Genomic DNA, 23384 nt, shown 5'->3' on the forward strand with positions numbered 1-23384 from the left:
GTTAGGTTCTTTCTTGCTCTGAAGAGTCTCTCTCTTTCTTTCTTTCTTTCTTTCTTTCTTTCTTTCTTTCTTTCTTTCTTTCTTTCTTTCTATGTTTATTTTTAAGAGAGAGAGAGAGACAGAGCGTGAGCAGGGGAGGGGCGGAAAAAGAGGGAGACACAGAATCCAAGGCAGGCTCTGAGCTTTTGGCGCAGAGCCCTATGCGGGGCTTGAAATCATGAAGTGTGAGATCATGACCTGAGCTGAAGTCCAACGCTTAACCGACTGAGCCACCCAGTCTCCTTCTGAAGAATCTCTTTCTGAAGACTTACTAGGAGTTATATTTAAAAACAGTTTATTATTTTTTTAATTTTTAAAAGATTTTATTTTATTATTACTTTTTAATATTTACTTTTGAGAGAGAGTAGGGGAGGGGCAGAGAGAGAGGGAGACACAGAATCTGAAGCAAGCTCCAGGCTTCGAGCTGTCAGCACAGAACCTGACGTGGGGCTTGAACTCACGAAGCACGAGATCATGACCTGAAGTCTGACGCTCAAACAACTGAGGCACCCAGGTGCCCCTAAAGATTTTAAGTAATCTCTACACCCAACATGAGGCCCAAACTCACTCAGATCAAGCTGAGCCAGCCAGGCACTCCTATAAGCAATTTATTAAATGTGGAAATTAATAGACCTAATTAAGTACATAAGTAGTTTTTATACTTAATATTTATGAAAACATTTTATTGTATCCAGATAACACAGAGGAGGATATGTAAGTCATTGGGAAAACTTAAGCTGTGAACAGGCAAGGATTGTATTTAGTATAAATTTGTTGAAAATAGTCTAAATACATGTTTTAATATAAAATGTTATTTATTAATATACTACATTTTCACCTCGTTATACACTTTTTTCAATTCAAAATTGCTTTTAAAAAGAACGTTTTCCAATTCAGAAATCCTTTTAGATAATGGTGCTATAAAAAAATCATGCTATATTTTACTTTTCTTTTAAAATTTTATTTCATATTAACACAGTTTTTTTATTAAAGCATTTTATGTTATAGATTGTTAAATTTCCTTCTGCAGAAGTAATTATACCTTTCCTTAAAATATATGTGAATATTAGGGTGTCTGGCTGACCCAGCTGGAAAAACATATTTCATTTCAGGGCCTTGAGTTTGAGCCCCATGTTGAGTGTGAAGATTACTAAAAATAAATAAATTTAAAATATGTAAATACTGACTCTTGGCTACTGTGTTTAAAATTGAGATTAAAACTTTGGACACACGGAAGCAGCTAGTTGAAAAATGTTTTTCATAGCTGTGTTCTTGCCAGTGTTTTGCCCTTAATTTGCTTTTCATTTCTAGATTTAACTTTATTTGCCTTCATTGCATCTAGTTTAAAACTAAATTAAAAACTTGTAGTGGGAAGAATTTTGAAAATGTTTTATGTAGGGGCACGGGGGTAGCCCAGTCGGTTAAGCGTCCAACTCTTGATTTCAGCTCAGGTTGTGATCACATGGTCTCGTGAGTTTGAGCCCCACATGGGCTCCACATTGGCTGTGTGGAGCCTGCTTGAGATTCTCCCTCTTCCTGTGCTCTCTCCTGTTTGCGCTCTCTCTGTCTTTCTCAAAATAAATAAACTTAAAAAAAATGAATGAAGAAAATGTTATATTTAAGTGGACCTCAGAGCCTTCACTTTTGTTAAAACCCTGGAGATCTTGTTCTGAGTTTTCTACTGTACTGCCTTTGACAGATCATTTTATGTATTTTAATTTCAGTTCTTTATTTTGTAAGATAAAGGACTTTTTTTTAATATTTCTTCTAAATCAAATTCTAGCATATTATCCTGTTTTCATTGTGCATTTATTCTGTAATGTTCTATCAGCACTGTACTATAATACTTTGAAGAATTAATTAATAAGTTCTTTTTTGTTACTTAAATAACTAATCTCCTTTGGGTGGTTTATAAAATAGGATCTTCTGTAAATTCCACCCTGACCATTATCTCTAAATAAATGTTATGTTTGAATAAACACAGTTGTGATTGGTCCACTTGGGAAATTAGTAAAAACAAATGAGCAGTTATAATCTTTTGTAGATTCTTGTAAGCATTAGAACTCCTTGCTGACATATGATATCCTGAAGCAGTGGTTCTCCCTCTTTCAACGACATATTTATGTTGAGGTCCAGTTTCCTTCATATCTTTGAAATAGTGTATCAAAAATAGATTGACATTAAAGATTTGCAAAAATCAAAATCATTGCCTCTCTTCTGAATAAATTTGTTGGCAAAATATTGTGTTTTTTTTTAAATTTTCTTTTTTAATGTTTGTTTATTTTTGAGAGAGGCAGAGACAGAATGTGAGTGGATTAGGGGCAGAGAGGGAGGGAGACACAGAATCCGAAGCAGGCTCCAGGCTCCGAGGTGTCAGCACAGAGCCACACGCGGGGTTCAAACTCACGAGCTGTGGGATCATGACCTGAGCCAAAGTTGGTCGCTCAACCTACTGAGCCACCCAGGCGCCCAAAATATTTTGATTTTTTAAAATAAAAATGGTATTTCTGTTAACGTGGAGTGGTTTGGTTTTTTTTAACAAAATAATTTTTTTGCATCCTCAGTTTTAATTTTAAATGTGTATATTGATAGATGTAACTAAGACAGGAGTTCTTTGGCATCTTTTATAACTTTTTAGAATGTAAAGAAGTCCTGTAAGGATTTTTGAAAATTCTGTGCTAGGAAATGGAAATAAAAGATATAATGTTTTTGTTTTTCTCAGCTGAATTAAAATGTTTTCTTCAAGGTTTTACAAAATAATGCAAAGTACCAGGTAGTACCCAAAAAGCTGACTATAGGCAAACGCCTAGCTCAATGCCTACATCCAGCATTACCAGGTGGAGTTCATCGAAAGGCACTTGAAACATATGAAATTATCTTTAAAATCATTGGACCCAAGAGACTTGCCAAAGATCTTTTTTTATACAGGTAAGAATAATTTTTTATGTATAAATAAAATATATTTTTAACTATGTTATGCTTTGTGCAGTAAAAGCTAAAGTACTGAAAACTCCTTAATGAAGTTTTTAGGTATCAATGTCAAATATTTTGATAGTTAAGTGCTTCAGAAAAATTTAGGATGTTCCTTAATATTAATTTTTTTTCTTTTTCTATGTCATTTATGATTTTTACTTAAAATTGTTGAGACTACAGTACTTTCTGCCTTTTTAAACTTAAGGACTACCCTGAGAAAAAAATAAGATACCTTTATCTCTCAGCAGCTTTCAATGTAGTTGACCATTCTTTACCTGGAATAGCCTTTTTCTGTTGGTTTACATTCTCCAGTTTACTTTCTCAATCTTGATATGGACATATGGAGGTTTTGTTTTTTTTTTAAGTTTTATTTACTTTGAGAGGAGAGCGAGCAGGTGGGAAGGGGTAGAGAGATAGGGAGAGAGAGAATCCCAAGCAGACTCTGTGCTGTGATAGCACAGAGCCCCATGCAAGGCTCAAATTCACAAACCATGAGATCATGACCTGAGCCAAAATCAAGGTCAGACACCTGACTGAGCCACTTAGGCATCCCTGGACATACAGAATTTCTTAAAGTTTGCTTAGTCTTATGTTTTCACTTTATATTCTTTTGTTGGGTGGGCATATTCACACCCATGATTTATCTTTTAAGTGCTGACTCCCAACTTGGGATCACCAGTGTTGGCTCCTGCTTTAAACTTCTGGATTACTTGCCATCTCTTTGTGGTTCTTTAAAAGCAGCTGAAGCTCACCCTCTTCCAAACTAAATTCATTTTCTATAAACCCAGCCTTTTGCAGTGCACTAAAGTTCAGTAAATGGCACCATTGTCCATCCATTTACATGAGCCTGAAATCCAAGGGTTACACTTAATAACTTGTTTTCTTTACCCATATTCTTCTTCCCAAGTACATTCTCTCACTAGGAGATGTGTTTCATTGGTGAAGCACAGGAGCAGAGGAATCAAAATAGTTTGTCTTTACCACTAACCAGCTCTGTGATCTTGGATCATTTTCTTCATCTCTCTGTGTGTATTCTCATTTGCAAAATGAGAATAAGATTACCAGTTTCACAGGATTGTTAATAGAATTAAAAATGTAAATATATATAAAGTGTTTAGAACAATGTGCAGCATATAGGAAGTACTCAATAATTGTTACCTATTGTTCCGATAGATGTTCCAATACATCTACTTATTTCCACCCTCACTGGCAGCGTCTATTCTAAGTAAGCTTTATCTCTAGCTTGGTCTTTGTCACTGGCCTTCTAACATTCACATAATATCTTGTTCTTACCCTTTTATACCCTTTTCTCCATACAGTACCAGAGTAAACTTTTTAACACATTAAATAGATGTCATTCCCCTGCTAAAAACCTCCATTGACTTCTTCCTGTTACTTAAAGTCAAAATCAAAGCCCTTACTATGTTTCTAAAGTTTTATATATTTTGGCCCTGCCCCTGTCAATTACCTCCAGCTCCTGCCACTTTCTACCCAATTTATTCCATTCTGTAACACAGGTCTCTTTGTTTATTGTTCCTCATTTTTTTCTTTTTCCCCCTCACTCTGTAACGCTCTAATCCAAATCACTGATTAAATACCAAATCCCCAGAGAAGACTTGCCTAGTTATCCTATCTATAAGAGACTTTCTTCATCTTCATCATTAGTACTCAGTGGTTTTACTGTGATGTATTTAGAGGGAGGTATCTGTATTTATCCCAGTTGGGACTCATTGAGATTTTTAAATATATGAATCAGTGACTTTTATCAATTCTGAAACTCTTAAAATTGCCTTGATTCCATCTATTCTGTCTCCCCTTTTTGGAACTATGAGTAAGCATGTGTTAGATCTTCTCACTCTCACTTTCCCATTTCTGATCCTCTCTTCCTTGTTTTTAAACATCTTATCTGTGCTGCATTCAGGGTACTTTCCTCTTACCTAGCTTCGAGGTCACTAGTTCGTTCTCTCTCTCTCTCTCTCTCTCTCTCTCTCTCTTTTCATATAGATGTAAAATTTTTTCTTAACCTTATTGACATAAAATTGACTACAACACTAAGTCTAAGGTATACAACATATTATTTGATATATGTATATACTGTGAAATGATTACCATAAGTTTAGTTAACACATCCAACATAACCTCAGTTGTGATTTTTTTTCTTATGACGAGAACTTTTAAGGTCTATTCTCTTTTAGCGACTTTCAAATACAGTATTGTTAACCCTAGTCACCATCTGTACATTACATCCCTGTAACTTATTTATAACTAGAAGCTTGTACCTTGACCACCTTCACTCATTTCTCCTCCCCCCACCTGCTAGGCAACCACCATTCTCTTCTCTGTTTTTATGAGTTTGATTTTCTTAGATTCCACATTTAAGTGAGACCATACAGCATTTGTCTTTCTCTGTATGACTTATTTCACTTTGCATAATGCCCTAGAGATCCATCCATATTGTCACAAATGGCAAGATTTCTTTTTTTCCATGATTAATTATACTCCAGAGAGAGAGAGAGAGAGAAAGAGAATGTGTGTGTGTGTGTACATGAGCATGTGCACGTGCGTAATCATGTGTGACACTTTATCCATTCATCTGTCAGTGGACACAAGTTTCCATGTCTTGCTATTGGAAATAATGCTGCAGTGAACATGGGAATGCAGGTATCTCTTCAAGATCCTGATTTCATTTCCTTCAGACATATAGCCAGAAGTGGGATTTCCAGATCATATTGTAGTTCTATTTTCAATTTTTTGAAGGATCTCCGTATTATTGTCCATAATTGCTGTACCAGTTTACATTCCCTCCCACAGTGTACAATGATTCTATTTTCTCCACTTCTTCTCCAGCATTTATTTCTTGTCTTTTGATAATAGTCTAACAGTTGTAAGATGGTACCCCATTGTGGTTTTGACTTGTATTTCCCTGATGATTAATGATCTTGAGCACATTTTCATGTGCCTATTGGCCATTATAGTATCTTCTTTAGAAAAATGTTCAGGGGGCACCTGGGTGGCGCAGTCGGTTAAGCGTCCGACTTCAGCCAGGTCACGATCTCACGGTCCGTGAGTTCGAGCCCCGCGTCAGGCTCTGGGCTGATGGCTCAGAGCCTGGAGCCTGTTTCCGATTCTGTGTCTCCCTCTCTCTCTGTCCCTCCCCCGTTCATGCTCTGTCTCTCTGTCCCAAAAATAAATAAACGTTGAAAAAAAAAATTTAAAAAAAAAAAAAAAAAAAAAAAAAAGAAAAATGTTCAGGTCCTTTGCCCATTTTTTAATTCGATTATTGGAGGTGTTTTTGCTATCCAGTTATGTGAGTCCCTTATATTAATTTTGGATATTAATTCTTTATTAGATATGTGGTTTACAAATATTTTCTCTCATTCGATGGATTGACTTTTTGTTTTATTCATCATCTTTTACTGTGCAGTAGCTTTTTCATTTGATGTAGTCCTGGTTGTTTATTTTTGTTTTTTTGCTTGTGCTTTAGGTTTCATATCCAAAATATCATTTCTAAGACCAATATCAAGGAGCTTTCCCCCTATGTTTCCTTCTAAGAATTTTATAGTTTCTGGCCTTATATTTAAGTCCCTAATTCAAGTTAACTTTTGTGTGTGGCATAGGATAGGGGTCTCGTTTCATTCTTTTGCATGTATATATCTAGTTTTCCTCTTTCGGTCTTGACATTGGTAACTCAGACCTCATTTCTTTTTTTTTTTTTTTTTTTTTTTTTTTTACTTTGGTCAGTCTTGTCATGGGTTTATCACTTCAGTTTTTTTTTTTTTAATGCAAACTTTTAGCTTTGCTGATTTGCCTTACTGTGCATATATGTTTTATCTTTAAATTCTGCATGGATGTCTTAAAAATACCATCTGAGGTCAGTAACAGGTTTTTAATAGTAATAAATACTACATTCCAAAGAGAAAGCACTTAAAAAGAAAAGCTGAGAATTGCTGAATCAATGTGTGTAATTCTCTATTAACTGATAGATTTTCCTTTCTTTTCTTTTTTTTTTTAATTTTTAAATTTTTAATTTTTTTAAATGTTTTTATTTATTTTTGAGACAGAGAGAGACAGAGCATGAGCAGGGGAGGGGCAGAGAGAGAGGGAGACACAGAATCTGAAGCAGGCTCCAGGCTCCAAGCTGTTGCACAGAGCCCGACGCAGGGCTCGAACTCACGGACTGTGAGATCATGACCTGAGCTGAAGACGGACGCTTAACCAACTGAGCCACCCAGGCGCCCCTGGATTTTCCTTCCTTAATGAAATATTTTTCTTTTATAATTCATGCCTGCTACTTTTTCAACTTTAAAATAACACAAATTTTACCTTAAGAAACATAGCTATTTTACAAAATTGCAGTATATCTGGAGCATCTGGGTGACTCAGTCGGTTGAGTGTCTGACTTCAGCTCAGGTCATTATCTCACAGACAGTGGGTTCGAACCCTGCGTCAGAGTCTGTGCTGACAGCTGAGAGCCTGGAGCCTGCTTCAAATCTGTGTCTCCCTCTCTCTCTGCCTCTTCCCTGCTCATCCTCTGGTCTCTCTCTCTCTCTCAAAAATAAACATTAAAAAAAATAAAAAATAAATTACAGTATATCTCATTTTGTCACTGGTATGTTACATAAAAATAGTAAATTATCTCTAGAATACCACTTCTAGAAAACCATTTCTAAATATGGCAGACATTCTCACATACACATTTTGGAGTAAAATTATATTGCTATTCTATAGTTGTTAAAAGCATACCTAATTTAAAAACTAAAGTTTATATTAATGTTGGACTTTTTATTTTTCATTAAGTAATTTCTTTAATCTCAAGGCTTAGGGTTTAGCATAATTACATACAAAGACTTTGTAAACTTGTATAATATACAATATACAATAAATGTATAGTTTATACAATATATAAACTATATTTTGATATATATAGTATATTTGTAAATAAATATACAATAAATGTATAGTTTACACAATATATAAACTATATTTTGATAAAATATCATCTTGCCTCTTTGGGCTTATTATTTTAAACATGATACAGTATATGGTTGTGTTACTAAGAAGGCTAGATGTGCAGTTTGAGTACCACAAAGTCTTAAATGTGTATGTAAGATTTTGGTAAAACAAATTTGGACCTCAGGCTGGAGAGAGATTTTAGAGCGGTGATCATTTAGGTGGCAGTTGAAGCCATGAGAATAATTGAGATCACCCAGGTACATTGTGAATAAGAAGGAAGGAAAAGGAAGACCATTCTGTGAATATTTAGTCAGTGAAGGGGAACAAGAGTCAGAGATAGAAAATGTAGCAGGAAATAGCTAACGTGGAAGCCAAAAGGGAAGAGAGTTTCAACGGAAAGTTGTGGGTGACAGTATCAAATATTACAGGCAAAGCAAATAGTAAAAGGACTGAAAATAGACCATAGGATCTGGCAGTTAATAGACGTTGCTGATGATAATGAGAATAGTTTCATTAGAGGGCATAGAAGTATCCTGATCGAAGATCAGATGACAGGTGATAAATAGGGGAAAATGCATACTTTTTTTTTTTTTTTAATTGAAATGGGAAGATGGGTTCAAGCCAGAATGCAGTGAAGATAAAGGATTTAGGATTTTGTTGTTGTAATTTATTCTCTTTTTAGACTCACAGATAACCACAATTGTGTTGAAAGGCAAAGATGTAAGTGGAAGAAGATAGAAGTTATCAGAAAGGGGGCACCTGGTTAGCTCATGCAACTCTTGATGAGTTAGTATGCAACTCTTGATCTCTGGGTTGTCAGTTTGAGCGCCGTGTTGGGTGTAGAGATTACTTAAAAAATAAAATATTTTTAAAAAGAGAAAGAAGTTAGAAGTGTGAAAAGGAAAATGGATGAAGCAGGATTCTGGCAAAGGCCTGCATTGGACGCTGCAGTTTATGGAGGAAGGTAGCTTTGAGGAGGCTTCAACTATAAATTTAAATCAGACTGCCTAAAATTGGAGGCAGGAATGTGGGAAACTCAGGGAGTTCTCTCTTGATGACCTCTATTTACTGTACAAACTAGGAGCAAGAGATTCTTAATTCATTTGTTAAGCAGTCACTAAGTGCAAGAGGACTTGGTTCTAGGGACTTGGGATACAGAAACAGAAAGATAGTCATGGTACCTTGCTTTCTGATATTTACGGAATTACTTATTAGAATTAATAAAAACAGAATTACTTACTAGAATAAGTAAGTATTGGGTACTATGGGAATATAAAATAGGGAGCCTAACTTAGTCTAATTAAGAGACATTCTCCTCCAGGGAATGGCTTAGGCTAATTCCTGAAAGTCTAGGAGTCAACAAAAAGGACAGAAGTAAGGGAGCAGTAATTGAACCTGTCAGAACAGCTTGTGGAAAGGCCTGGACGCTAAAAAGAGCATGGAAGGATTTAAAACAAACCTGAAAGGAATTCTTCAGTATAGCTGGAGCAGAGGGTGCAGGAGTAAAATGGGTGAGTTTATGTGAGGTGTACAGAGATATGGAGTAGCAAAATGTTAAAACTGTGTTAAACTAGACTGTATCCTAAAGGCAACAGGAAGCCAATGAAAAGTTTTACTGAGGACAGCTGCTTCAGGGCAATACTGAAGCAGTACGTGGTAAGTCATGATGACTGAGCTGTATATAATGGTGGTGTGTTCTAAGAAAAAGTGTGGCAGAGATGGAGATAATTTACAGTATTTAAAAAATATCTAGAAGAGTGACTTGGAGAGAAAACTTGGTGATTGATTATAAGTTAGAGAAGATTTTTTTTAAAGGGTAAAGGATCACTTTTAAATTTATAGCTTTTTGGTCACCCAGACAGATGGTGATGCCATATTTTAAAATTGTGACATTTGAAGACTGTGAAATAGCTAGCTAGCTAGCCACTGGCTTTTGAGTCTGAAACTTAGGTGAGAAATCTGGGTTTAATGGAAGTAGAAGTCATCAATATGCAGGATATCATTTTGAGCCAATCGGTATAACTTATTATTTCATCAAAATATAAATTAAGGTTTATATACATACGTAGGTGATGAAATTTTGGGGTGATGGTGGCGTGGTCCAGAGCCAATAGCCAAGAAAGAATTCTTAAAGACATCTTTGGTGCAAAAAGGCGATTTTATTAAAGCATGGGGACGGGACCCATGGGCAGCAAGAGCTGCACTGGGGTCATGATAGGTAACTGATTATATACCTTCAGGTTGGGAGGGGGTCGGGGATAGAGTAAGTCTCGAAGGTATTTTGGATGCAAGGTCTCCAGGACCTTGAGAGGCTAGCTTTTGCTAGGGAAATGCCATTTATTACCATTTAATAAAATGTCAGTCATGAGACCCTTCAGATGGATATCAGGAGGCCATAAGCTTGGAGTATGATTGCCAGCACATATCTTGGGGCAGTTGAGATAAAGGAAGTTTCCAAAGGAATTTTTTTTTAATTTTTTAATGTTTATTTCTTTTTGAGAGAGAGAGAGAGAGAGAGAGCGAGAGAGAGAGAGCAGGGGAGGAACAGAAAGAGAGGGAGACACAGAATCCAAAGCAGGCTCCAGGCTCTGAGCTAGCTGTCAGCACAGAGCCCGACGTGGGGCCCGAACTCATGAACTTTATGAGATCATGACCTGAGCCAAAGTGGGACACTTAACCAACTGAGCCACCCAGGTGCTCCTGAGGGATTTTTATATGTTAAAGTAGGCTTACAGGATCCTCGAGGTTGGGTTAATGTTAAGCTAAGATTCTCTTTTGCCCCTAGCAAAGCAAAGGCAACTGAGCTCCTAGAGGGAAGTCACACTGCCTGTTTCATGGATTTGTCAATGGGCTGTAGGCAATAAGGGGATTTAATGTTTCATTAGCCTTAGTTTCCCACATCACCATGGCAAGCACCCTTTCCTTTGTTCTTGGGTAGCCAGGAGTGTTCACACATATTATCTACACATATTCTACCTGGGGGAAAGGGTCTGCCAGCCTGTATTTTGCCCTCAGCTTGCCCCACACTCCCTCATCATATGTGCATATGAATTAATATTTTGTAGTTAATGTGCTTCTCCTTACCCCCATTTATTTCTATGTTTTTAAACAGTTCTGGATTATTTCCTCTTCTTGCAAATGCTGCCATGTCTGTGAAACCAACATTGCTAAGTTTGTATGAGATATATTACCTGCCTTTGGGTAAAACACTGAAGCCTGGTCTACAAGGATTGCTAACTGGTATTCTGCCTGGCTTAGAAGAAGGATCAGAGTACTACGAGAGGTGAAATGGTGCTACTGTTGTTGCCACTAAGTGATCAAAGGCCTGGATTTGTCACCAAGTATCCTTGGATCGATAATGTTTTAACATCACAAAAATTAATTATTCTAGACCCTTGAATATATCACGTGAAGATTTCTGTAGCAAAAAATAATTATTGTAATATATCTAGTTTGTGTATTGCACTGAAAATATAGCTAAGGGCACAGACTTGGGAGATAGATGACTGGGTTCAAATCCTAGCTAAAAAGAAAGCTTTTTTAACATGTCTGAACTTTTTTAAGTTTCCTCATCTATAAACACACATAATACTTATTTCATTCTGTTATTATAATAATAAAATCAATCCAGTTCCTAGCACATGTAAGTTGCTCAAAAAATTGTGACCCATAATTTAAAATAATACAATATATAAGAATTTAAATTAATAAAAGAATGGGAAATTGAACCATGTGCCAACAGTTTTTAAATTCTTACACCACTAACACCAAGTACAGTGATGTTTTACTGGCTGTTGACATGATGCTCTTGATATTTTAATTTTTCAAAGAAAATGAATTAATGCATCTTGGAGCCTGTTATTTCTTAGGAAGTTTATAGTTGTAGACAGCACATGATGGTATTAACTATCTTTAATAGCTTGTTACTGATATTCTCACCAAAAAGGAAATTATGAGTTGAGGTAGCAAACATAAAAAAGGCTAAATTTAATTTTATGAGTACACTTAATGATTTAAATTTAATTTATTCTAGCATATTCACCAGATACTCTATTTTATGGTGGTTTATATGTTTCTGTAATATAGTGAGATTCTAACCCTGAAAATACTAGATTACGCTCCTGAGCTACTTTGAGAAAATATAATTTTGGTCCTAAAAAGTTATCATTTTCTTTTGTTAACTTTTTTACTTACATGCTTACAATTTTAGAAACGTATGTTTTATTTCATTTAGTGTATAAGTCCATTTTATTTTAAATTTTAAATTGTTGTATTCTCAGGGAAGCACTTAAGTTTGCTAGTTACAATTAAAAATATAACAGTGAATAATGATTTTTAGGACTATAGTCTGTGTTTTATCTTGTTATGTGTCTTAGTTTGAGCTGCTGTAACAAAATTCCACAGGTTGGGTAGCTAATGAACAGCAAATTTATTTGTCTGAGTTCTAAAGGCTAGAAGTCATTATCTGAGTACCAGCATGGTCATATTCTGGTGAGGGCCCTCTCCCTGGTTCGTAGCTGGTGTCCTCACATAGTGGAAGGGGCTACAGAGTTCTGTGGAATTTCTTTCATAAGAACTCATGACTTACGCATCTTGCAAAGGCTCCACTTCTCCTGATGCCATCATTTTGGGAGGATAGGGTTTTAATATGACCTTTTGAGGAGACATTTAGACCATAGCATTAGGTTTTAGTAGCTTTTCAACACAAAGTATAATAAAGGGATTGATAAATGTGTTCTTTTAATCTATAGATATATTAAGGCCAGAAGGGAGTACAGTGTTAGGTTAAGTCACAGAGCAAGTAAACAGTAGAACGCATCATCAGATTCTTTTGATTCTGACTCTACTACAGTGTAATAAGTTTTTATGTATTACATTATTCTATATTTGAAACTAATCATAAGTAATTAATTTTTGAATGCAGTCCTTAATAAAGCAATAATATATCTTTGATTTTGTTATAGGTATAATTCATTAAAGTTTTGTAAATTATAAGATGTGAGGGTGATCTGGCTGTGATATCTGTCACCCCATTGATTTGATCGCCAGGGTTGATTTAGCTGACCTGGCTTGCTAAGCAGGTGTCTCCCTCTTCCCTCACCACTCCATGTGTGCCCCTCCCAAAGCTGTGTGCTTAGTTGAAAGGGATGACCTTCCCTGATAGAGGAGTATTGTTCTTTGGTCAAGGATATATGAGTAGCTACATTCCCCTGCTAGAATCCCCAAGACACTCTCAAAGTTATTGTGAGTTGCATAATATGATTTCAAAGAAAAGGAAACATTTGGAAAATGTCCTTTAAGAATTTCATAGAAATCCAAGAGAAAATATTTTCTGCTACAGGATTACTGTTAACCAAAATGTATATGGTGGTCTGGGACGCCTGCGTGGCTCAGTCTGAGCATCTGACTCTTGATTTCGGCCCAGGTCATGATCCCACCCAGGGTCATGAGATTGAGCACCATGTCAGGCTCTGTACTAAGCATGGAGCCTGCTTAAGATTCTCTCTTTCTCTCTCTCTCAAATAAGATAAAATTAAATTAAAAATAAATAAAAATTAAACATAAATAAAAATTAAAAATAAATATGAATGTATATGGTGTTTAACAACCCACTAACGTAGATAGAACTTGGGGTGTTCTTTTTGTTGTCATTGTCTTCATTTTACAGATCAGGAAACTGAAGAAAGATTAACTGATTTCTCCAACTTACAGCTAGTAAATGGGGGGAGCCAGGACTTAAATCCAGTCCTCTAAAATATGTGCTTCTCTCAGTCTATCACATTTGTCTCCAGGGCACAGCATGTAAACTATACTGTGAATACTTTCATACATTCCAGAAAAGAAGAATTTATTTTTAACATTGTGAAACTAAATGCTTCTCTCTTTTTTTTAATGTTTATTTCTGGGAGAAAGGGAGAGAACACAAGTTGGGGAGGAGCAGAGAGAGAGAGGGAGAGAAAGAATCCCAAGCAGCTCTGCACTATCAGTGCAAAGCCCGGCATGGGACTGGATCTCACAAACCATGAGATCATGACCTGAGCCGAAGTCAAGAGTTCGATGCTTAACCAGCTGAGCCACCCAGGTGCCCCCTAAATGCTTCTCTTCTTAAGCCACTCTGTTTTGTACCTCAGAACAAACACTTTGCTGGAGAAGGTTGCTGCTGCAGTGGACCAGTCCGCATTCTACAGTGCCCTCTGGGGGAGTCTTCTCACCAGTCCTGCTGTGCGTTTACCAGGAATCACATATGTTCTCGCCCATTTGAACAGAAAGCTTTCCATGGAAGATCAACTTTATATAATTGGCAGTGATATTGAACTAATGGTAGGTCTATATGTGGTTGCTCATTTAACATACTTCTCAAGAGCCAGGCACACTATTACAGACAGATATTGAGAATCGTGCCACAAAGTTCCTATTTTCACGGAGCTTACACTTTTCATCGAGGAAACTTAACGACAAAATTAGTCACTAATTATTCTTTTTAAAATCTTCAAAAATTTCTTTTCATGGAAAAAGAATTGTAGGTTATATGTTATCTCCATCTGTTATTCAAGCAAATAAATGGTCCTTATTACCATCTTGCTAACTGATCAGACCACTGTTAATATAGCCACGTTAATTATACCCAAGCGAACCTTCTCTTCAATCATAGCTTTCATTATGGGAAAGATGGGTTTTAGATTCTGTATGGGAATTTTGCAAGAAGATCTCTAGTACCAAAGTAGATGGTGAAAAATTGTACCAAAAAAATCACATTGATTAAACTTTTTAATTTCTAGATGAAGAACAAAAGGAAACCTTTTATCTCTGTAGTGCTATCTCTGAAAACTAGCAAGGAGTAAACAACAAACCCTCAAAGGCACTTTGAAAAGTTTTTTTAAAAATTGTGATTAACCATCCCATACTTTTCTCCTATCTGATTATGAAATGACTGAGATTTTTATGCAGATTTTGGTTACATTTATTAAACTGTAATAAACATACACTGAAAATAACATCTTGTGTGTACAGTTGTATGAATTTTGACAAATGCCTACAGTCAGGTAATCAATACACTAATCAAGATAAAGAACATTTATATCACCCCACAAAGTTCTTCTGTGCCCCTTTGTGGTTACTTCTCTTACCCTGTGTTCCCAGGCCCTTGCAAACACTGGTCTGGTTTCTGTTTCTATAGTTGTGCTTTTTCTAAAACATTACATAGATGGAATCATACAATATCAGCCATTAAGTCTGGTTTCTTTCACTTTGTATAACATTTGAGATTCATCCATGTGTTTGTATATATCAGTAGTTAGTTCCTTTACATTGCTGTGTAGTATTGTATTGTATGAATGTACCACAGTTTGTTTATTCATTCACCAGTTAACATTTGTTTCTGGTTTGGGCAGTAATGAATAAAGCTGCTATAAACAGTTGCGTACAGTTGTTTATGTAGAAATGTTTTTATTTCCTGGGAAAGTATTTAGGAATAGGATTCCTGAATGGTTCATATTGTAAAGGTATGTTAACTTTTTTAAATAACAGCTTTATTAAGAAATAATTCACATACCGTAAAATTTATCCTTTTGAATTGTACAATTCAACTTTTTCCACAAAGTTATGCAATTATCACTTATCTAACTCTGAAAACCTTTTTATCACCTCAAAAAGAAACCCCATAGTCGTTAATCTCACTACATTTTTCCCTCGCTCCTGCCACTAGCAACCATTAATCTTCCTGTTTCTGTAGATTTGCCTATTCTAGACATTTCATACTAATGCACTTATACAATATAGAGCCCTTTATGAATTACCACAATGTTTTTAATATTCACCTATGTTGAAGCATGTATCAGTACTTCATTTCTTTTTATAGGTTGAATAATACTACTTTGTATGGAGAATACCACATTTTATTTAGCTGTCCATCAGCTGATGGACATTTGAGTTACTTCTTTTCTGGCTATTATAAATAATGGTCTGAACATTTATGTTCAGAACATGCTGAACGCCTATGTTTTTGTGTCAGCATAGGTTTTCATTTGATTTAGTAGTGGAATTACTGGGTCATATGGTACCTGTGTTTAACTTTGAGGAACTGGCAAACTGTTTTCCAAAGTGACTGCACCAGTTTATTTTTCCACCAGCAATACATGAGGGTTCCCATTTGTCACATCGTTTTCAACCGTTGTGATTGTCTGTCTTTTTATATAGGACACCTTAGCAGGTGTGAAGTGTTATTTCGTTATGGTTTTGATTTGCATTTCCCTGATGTCTAATGACATTGAACATATTTTCCTGTGGTTATTGGCCATTTTTATATCTTCTTTGGAGAAGTGTCTCTTCAAATTCTTTTCCCATTATTGTGTTATTTCCCTTTTTGTTGTTGAACTGTAGGAGTTCTTTATATATTCTGGATGTTAAACCCTTGTGTCTGTGATTTATAAATATATTCTCTCATTTTGTGGAGTTGTCTTCTCATTTTCTTGATACTGTCCTTGGAAGCACAAAAATTTTAACTCTGATCAAATCCAGTTAATCTGTATTGTTTTTTGTCATTTGTGCTTTTAGTGTTAGATACAAGAAATTGTGTCTAAGATCACAAACATTTCCTCCTGTGTTTTCTTCTAGTGTATAAGTTTATAAAACACTGCCAATTTTCCAAAATGACTATACCATTTTGATGCAGATTTTTAAATGTATTGTTAACATTTCCTTTTAATGAATTAATGGAAATTTTAAACAAGTCACTTTATTTCTTTAAAAAATAAATGTCATAATTGAAAAACTATTTGTAACATATCACAGTCAAAGGACTAACTTCATTGTTATTCAAGGAGCTACTATAAATAAATAAGCAACTATTAACAATCAAGTGGAAAAATGGATTTGAACAGATAATTTACCTAATAGAAATACAAATAAACATATGAAAAGATGCTCTATTACTTATAATAGAAATAAAAATTTATACCAGGATACCAATTGTCATACATCAGATTGGCAAAAAAAAAAAAAAAAAAAAAAAAAACGTGAGTAAACATGAAAAAACAAATTGTCACACATAGCTGGTGAGAATATAAATGTACATAACCTTAATGGGAAGCATTCTATTCATGTTGCAAATGCATATCCCCAAGACCCAGAGATTCTACTTTAAGGGATTTATCCTATAATGTACACCTGTATATTATATGTGGCAGCATTATTTAGTAAATATTTACCAACAGTACTACTGTCTATTATTAGGAACCTATTAAAAAATTAGGATTCATCTATGAAATAGAGTATCTCTTTGACCATGAAAAAATGAAGCTCTTTATGTAGTGTTAAGAAAAGATCTCCAAAATATATTGTTAAAAGAGAAAAGCAAAGTTCGGGATATATGGATGTATGTTTTTATTTACTTACATTTCAGAAAATAGTCACCAATAATACTGGTTGCATTGTAGAAAAGAAGTCGGTTGGGAGATAGATATGGGAGAGAACTTTTTGCTGTATACTCTTTTGTGTGCCTTAATTTTTTTTTAAGCCCTCATAATATATTTACCTATTTATTCAAAATAATATAAATACATTTTAATTAGTGATAAGAAACTGAGAAGCAAACTTTTATTTATTGGAAAAAATGAAACATTCCATTTGCACAGTAAATATTTCTCAATGTAACAGACAAGAGATGTTAAAGGCTCTTTTATTTCAGGTAGAAGCAGTAAGTACTTCCGTGCAGGACTCAAGTGTACTTGTACAGAGAAGCACACTGGACCTCATACTCTTCTGTTTTCCCTTCCACATGAGTCAGGTAACAACATTAATAATGATATTAACATAAGGAATTCTTTGGAAAATCCTAGATTCCTCATGTAGTTATTTTTTTTAATAGAATTTAGGTTGAATTCTTTTGTTTTATAAATTTGTAAGTATAATACATAAAAAGCAAATTTTTCAAGGAGTGGAATTTTTGGGAATTTGGGGGAAAAAAAGGTTTATTGATTTGGATAAGAACATGGAAATTGAAATTTAAAAATTTCATACCTTTTAAAAAAGTTGTAACCTATGAAAAACAAAAGATAATCATTGCTAACTCTGAGTGAGGCAGGTCTCTGAGACCTAGGTTCACCTAGCTGTTATCTCTGTCATGATGTTACCTTTTCTTGGTTTGGCGATTTGGTGATGTATGTTAGAACTTTAGCAGTGTTGGCTGTTGGAAAGCCAAATATTCAGTCACTGTGACATTCTCTAGTACTTTTGTTACAAATGAGAGCAGTTAACCAATCATGAGTGAAGTGTTTCACTGGTAGAACTTAACTGAATCAGTGTTCTCATTTTTAAAGAAATGGTCTAAATTCTTTCGAGTTCTAAACTTTGAAAAGTTATGAGCACCAATATGTGAACATTCAGAATGGTACAACAAAAGTAATAAGATATGAAGAATTTCTGCCTTGGAAAACTTTATTTCTAAAAAGTCATTAGCAGAAAAGACTATTGTTTGGGAGTTTTGTCAGAGCTGTGGTTAGTAGATAAACTGGTGGATTTTCATTATGATTTGTCATACTCAGCTTTTTCTTTATTACTTTATTCGGTTTGAAATTGAGTTGTTAATAATTGGAGAATTTTATACTTCATTGTCTATATTGCCCCTAATTGGGACACAAACTATACTCAGTTTCAATTTTTTTAAATGTTCCATCCTTAAACCAGAAGCCTTTATTCTGTCTCTGACTTTTCACAGAAACACCTGCTGGGACATCAGTGTAGTCTGAACTTACCAGTATAGGGGTGGGCATACAGCTCACAAGGTAATAATGAGTTTGATTTGAATATGCTAAAATAACGTATATGGCTCGAAAGCTTAAAATGTCTATTATCTGGATCTTTATTGAAAAAAAATGTATTGACCTTTACTCTTAAACCTTCCCCGTCTTTCTTCCCTTCCAGGCATTCAACATTTTTAACTCCTTCAGTGTACTATAGGTGACTCAATAAAATGTGAGGGATTAAGTCATGGTAGACTTAAACTGGGAAGAACTTAATTTGTAATCTCATTAGACCAGTGTTTCTCAACCTTTTGTTTAGCTGAGTTTCCTTCAGTACTTTCTTACTCTACCACCTCTGTATCCCTCCCAGCCAAGAAGATTTTCTCAAGCCTTGCCTTCTATAATTTGTATTATAAAAACAATAGCTATGTTTAAAGTTTTTTTTTAAGTATGTACCATACCCAGAGCCAATATTTTCCACCTATTACCATACCATGTTTTTAGATTACCTGAGAGTATGGGTGAAGTTGTCATCTTTGTTCTCCATTTTCCTCTTTCCATATCTTGCATATAATTTTAAGCAAATCCTGATTGTAATTGTAACTTAACAGAGCCTTTATTACCTTGTCCCATAAGTGATTACTCTTAAGAGCTTCAGCAGTTGACAGGTTATTAGACTCTTTTTACTTATTTCATGGAAAGTTGACCCTAATCTCTAACATTTGTACCTTTAAGTGAGAATTGTTTTCCATATTAGAAATATGTGGTGATGTCAACAGTAAGCAAGAAGTTACTTCTGGGGTGCTTCGGTGGCTCAGTTGGTTGAGTGTCCACCTCTTGGTTTGAGCTCCAGTCATGATCTCACCGTTCCTGAGATCGAGCCCCATATTGAGCTCTGTGCTGTCAGTGCATAGCCTGCTTGGGATTCTCTCTCTCTCTCCCTCCCTCCCTCTATCTCTCTCTTTCTTTCTTTCTTTCTTTCTCTTTCTCTCTCTTTCTCCCTCTGTCTCTGTCTCCCTGCCTCCAGCCCCGCACATATGCACGCTTTCTTTCTTTCAAATAAATAAATTAAAAAAAAAAAAAAAGAAGAAGTAGTGACTTCTTCCTTAAGAATAGTTTTTTTTTCTCAAAATAAGATTGGGAGACATTAGTACTTTTCACGTTTTTGTGGCAGTATCTGTAATCTTCATATCTGATGTTAGATAGATCAGCAGTTCTCAAATGCTTTGGTTTTAGGACCCTGTTATACTCTCTAAAAATATTGAGGATCCTAAAAAAAAAAATCTTTTGTTTATGGAGGTTAGATTTATCTATATCATACTAGAAATTAAAACTGACAGATTTTTAAATATTTACTAATTTACTTAAAGCTAACAGTAACAGAGTTATCATGTTAGTATAGATAACATTTTATGAAAGTAACTCTTCCAACACATTGAAATAATTAGTGAATAGAGTAGAAATTTTCCACAGATTTCTTTAATGTATGCTCTAGTATGGAACAAAATGTTCATATCTGCTTTTGCATCCAATTTGTTGTGATTTTTTTCTTTCATTTGAAGTATATGAAAAAAATCTGATCTCACACTGATACGTAATTGGAATAGGGAGGAGTGTTTCAGCAGTCTTTTTGTTGTTGTTGTTAAAACAGCATATTCTTCTTTGATACTACACCATAACTCAATAAGTAGTGGTTTTTTAAAATGTTTATATATTTTGAGAGAGACAGAGAGCGCGTACTCATGAGTGGGAGAGGTAGAGAAAATCCCAAGCAGGCTCTGTGCTGTCAGCGTGGGGCCCAATGTGGTACTTGAACCCATGAAACCATGAGAGATCATGACCTGAGCTGAAATCAAGTTTCAGATGCTTAATCAACAGAGCCACCCAGGCACCTTTCAATAAGCTGCAGTTTTTAAAAAATTAGTTGCAGTATGGAATCTGAAACCATATCAATAAACTTTTCATGTTCTGTTTCATGAAAACCTGCTGGTCTTTCTTACCCTTGAATGGGTGTTTTACCCAAATATGCTTTTGTAACATCATGGTTGGTTATTTAGAAAATGTTAGTTGCCGAATTATGCAGATCTTTCAAAGGTTAACACAGTAACAACTATCATATTTCTTACTGTCCCCACTGATCTCCTCAGTAAATTTTTTTAGGTATTGGGAAGCTTTCAAGCCAATTTAATTCAGTACATACAGTTTCAAGCCAAATAACAGATTTTATCGGGGTGCCTGGTGGGATCAATCAGTAGAGCATGTGAGTCTTGACCTCAGTGGTGGGGCGGGGGGAGGCAGGAATGAAGTTTGAGTACCAAGTTGGGTGTAGAGACTACTAAAAAATAAAATCTTTAGGGTGCCTGGGTGGCTGAGTCAGTTAAGCATCCACCTCTTGATTTCAGCTCAGGTCATGATTTCATGGTCGTAAAATCAAGCCCTATGTTGGGTTCTGTGCTGGGAGTGGAGCCTGCTTAAGATTCTCTCTCTCTCCTGCTCCTCCCCTGCTCCTGTCCTCTCTTTCTAAAAAAATAAAACAAAAAATCTTAAAACAAAAATTCAGATTTTCTCATAGAAGCTCTAAATTTATTATTTGTAATGATGAATATGAATTGTTTTTGTTGCAGTGACACTTTATTTTTGAGAAAATATGTGCCAAGTGTTCAAGCCTGATAATCATAGTTTGTATCAATCACTCTTTCAGGCAAAAGTGGTATGTGATGAAAAAAAAAAAGCCGATAGTACAGCTCACAATGCAAACAGTCACACAAGTGTTTTTCCTCAAGACATCCATCATATTTTTTTTTTTTTTTGAGAGAGAGAGCGTGAGTGGGGGAGGGGCAGAGAGGGAGACACAAAATCTGAAGCAGGCTCCAGGCACCGAGCTGTCAGCCCAGAGCCTGACAAGGGGCTCAAACTCAGGGACCACGAGATCATGACCTGGGCCGAAGTCGGATGCTCAACCGACTGAGCCACCCATGTGCCCCTAGACATCCATCATATATACTTCAGTATATGTCAGGAGTGTTTTGTGTATACTCCCCATTTCATTACACAGGATATTAAAAGACGTGTGTTCAGGGACTAATATTTAATAAAACAAACTTCTGCTTCATCAACAATGTTCTTGAGTGAAACTGGCTTTTCTTTTTCTTTGTTTTTAATTTTACTAGATGTATATGGCAGTAAAGAATACCATGACCACAAGTACAGTAGATGCCACTGCAGTACTGCTTCTTTGCATGCTAAGATGCTGGCAGTTTTACTCAGCATTGCATAATCAGAGCAAATGCCACACATCAAAAAAGGCAGATAACATTTTGGAATTGTCATGAATATAGTTTTTACCTCGTGGACCCCCTGAAAGAGTCTTAGAGATCCTCAGGAGTTCAGGGGCCACACTTTGCGAATTGTTTAGATTAATAAAGACCTCTGTGTTCAGATGAATGACCATAATTTTTTGGCTATTGATGATCTGTGTTCTGTAACATCTCAGTTATTTCTCGAAGATTCCTTTAAAACATGTAAGCTGCTTAATACTGTCAAGAAGCATGGCGTAGTAAAAAGTTGAGAAGTCTATGATAAAGAAGTCAGTTCTCAAAAATAAAGTTAATTTTTTTTGTAAAGTCCATTCTCTATCTAGGTGAGGCAATAACCAGACATTTGAATTTGGCTAAGTACTTAGGCCCTTTTTATTCTAGAGTGATTGTTAGACTAATTGATTTCCACGTTACCTTCTAATGCTCAGGGTCCAAGATTCTCTTTTAAAGTGATTATCTAGAAATAGTCTTAAAATTAATAGCAATTTAACTAGCTGCCTTCCTGTTATCTTTTAACTTCACCTCTTTTAGTGAAAACCAGATCTTCTTTAGTATATTTTTTAAATATCTAATTAAGGCTATTAGGAAGGATGCAAAGAAAAATTATTTTCTCTTTAGAAGATCTTGAGTAACATGAAAAAAAAAGATTTGTTAAAGCTGGATATGGGCACAAAAAGCATTCATTATATTGTTTTTTATATTTTTCTGTATGTTTGAAATACTGCAAGATAAAAATTTTTAAGAGATCAGGAAATGAAAGGCTTGAAATCGATGAAGATCATGAACATCTAAAGTAATTACCACCAGTTGACACAGCTATGAATGTAAAAGACTAAAGACATGATTTTCTTGAGTTGGTTCCATCTTACTCCATTTTTTGTTTTGTGTCAGAGCTTGCTAATTCTGGATAGGATAACAAATTTTAAAATGGAGATTAAAATAATTGAGGTATAGTTTCACGTATGCAACTAAACAGCTGCGTTACCTTTTCTTATTGTTCCCTAATCTGTAAAATGGCAATAACCATTCCTGTGTTTGAAGAGTCAGATGAGTCTTCTATGAAACTACCTCATAAGCCCTAAAGTTCTGAGCGTATTGCAAGGTGGTATGTTTTTTAAAGAGGAAAAAAAAGAATGTGTTTTTGTATGTGATGAAATACAACTACATCTTTAACTTTTTCAGGCCACTCGACCAGATATGATCAGGATCTTGTCAGCAGCTCTTCATGTAGTACTGAGGAGGGATATGTCCCTGAACCGAAGACTTTATGCATGGCTCCTTGGTAGGTGTTTGATGTGTATGGTCTTAGCTTGGGAAAGATACGGGGAAATTTGCCATACATAAGTATTATCAAGTTTCATGT

General features: G+C 35.3%; 1 protein-coding gene across 14 annotated transcripts in view; it reads left to right on the forward strand.

The window, feature by feature from the left end:
* DOP1A (DOP1 leucine zipper like protein A) overlaps positions 1–23384 on the forward strand; it is a 111557-nt gene that overhangs the window by 32840 nt on the left and 55333 nt on the right. For 12 of the 14 annotated variants that reach the window (XM_058734563.1, XM_058734568.1, XM_058734567.1 and 9 more), the window contains exons 3-7: positions 2786–2967; positions 11078–11248; positions 14097–14286; positions 17651–17749; positions 23204–23303. In XM_058734563.1, the coding sequence (XP_058590546.1) occupies positions 2786–2967; positions 11078–11248; positions 14097–14286; positions 17651–17749; positions 23204–23303 (742 nt within the window). Of the gene's footprint in view, positions 1–2785; positions 2968–11077; positions 11249–14096; positions 14287–17650; positions 17750–18679; positions 18747–23203; positions 23304–23384 lie in introns of those variants that run through there. The other 2 variants (XM_058734576.1, XM_058734577.1) reach the window with 2 other exon arrangements.

Source organism: Neofelis nebulosa, chromosome 6 (genome assembly GCF_028018385.1).
Source record: "Neofelis nebulosa isolate mNeoNeb1 chromosome 6, mNeoNeb1.pri, whole genome shotgun sequence".
Classification (NCBI taxonomy): Eukaryota; Metazoa; Chordata; class Mammalia; order Carnivora; family Felidae; genus Neofelis; species Neofelis nebulosa.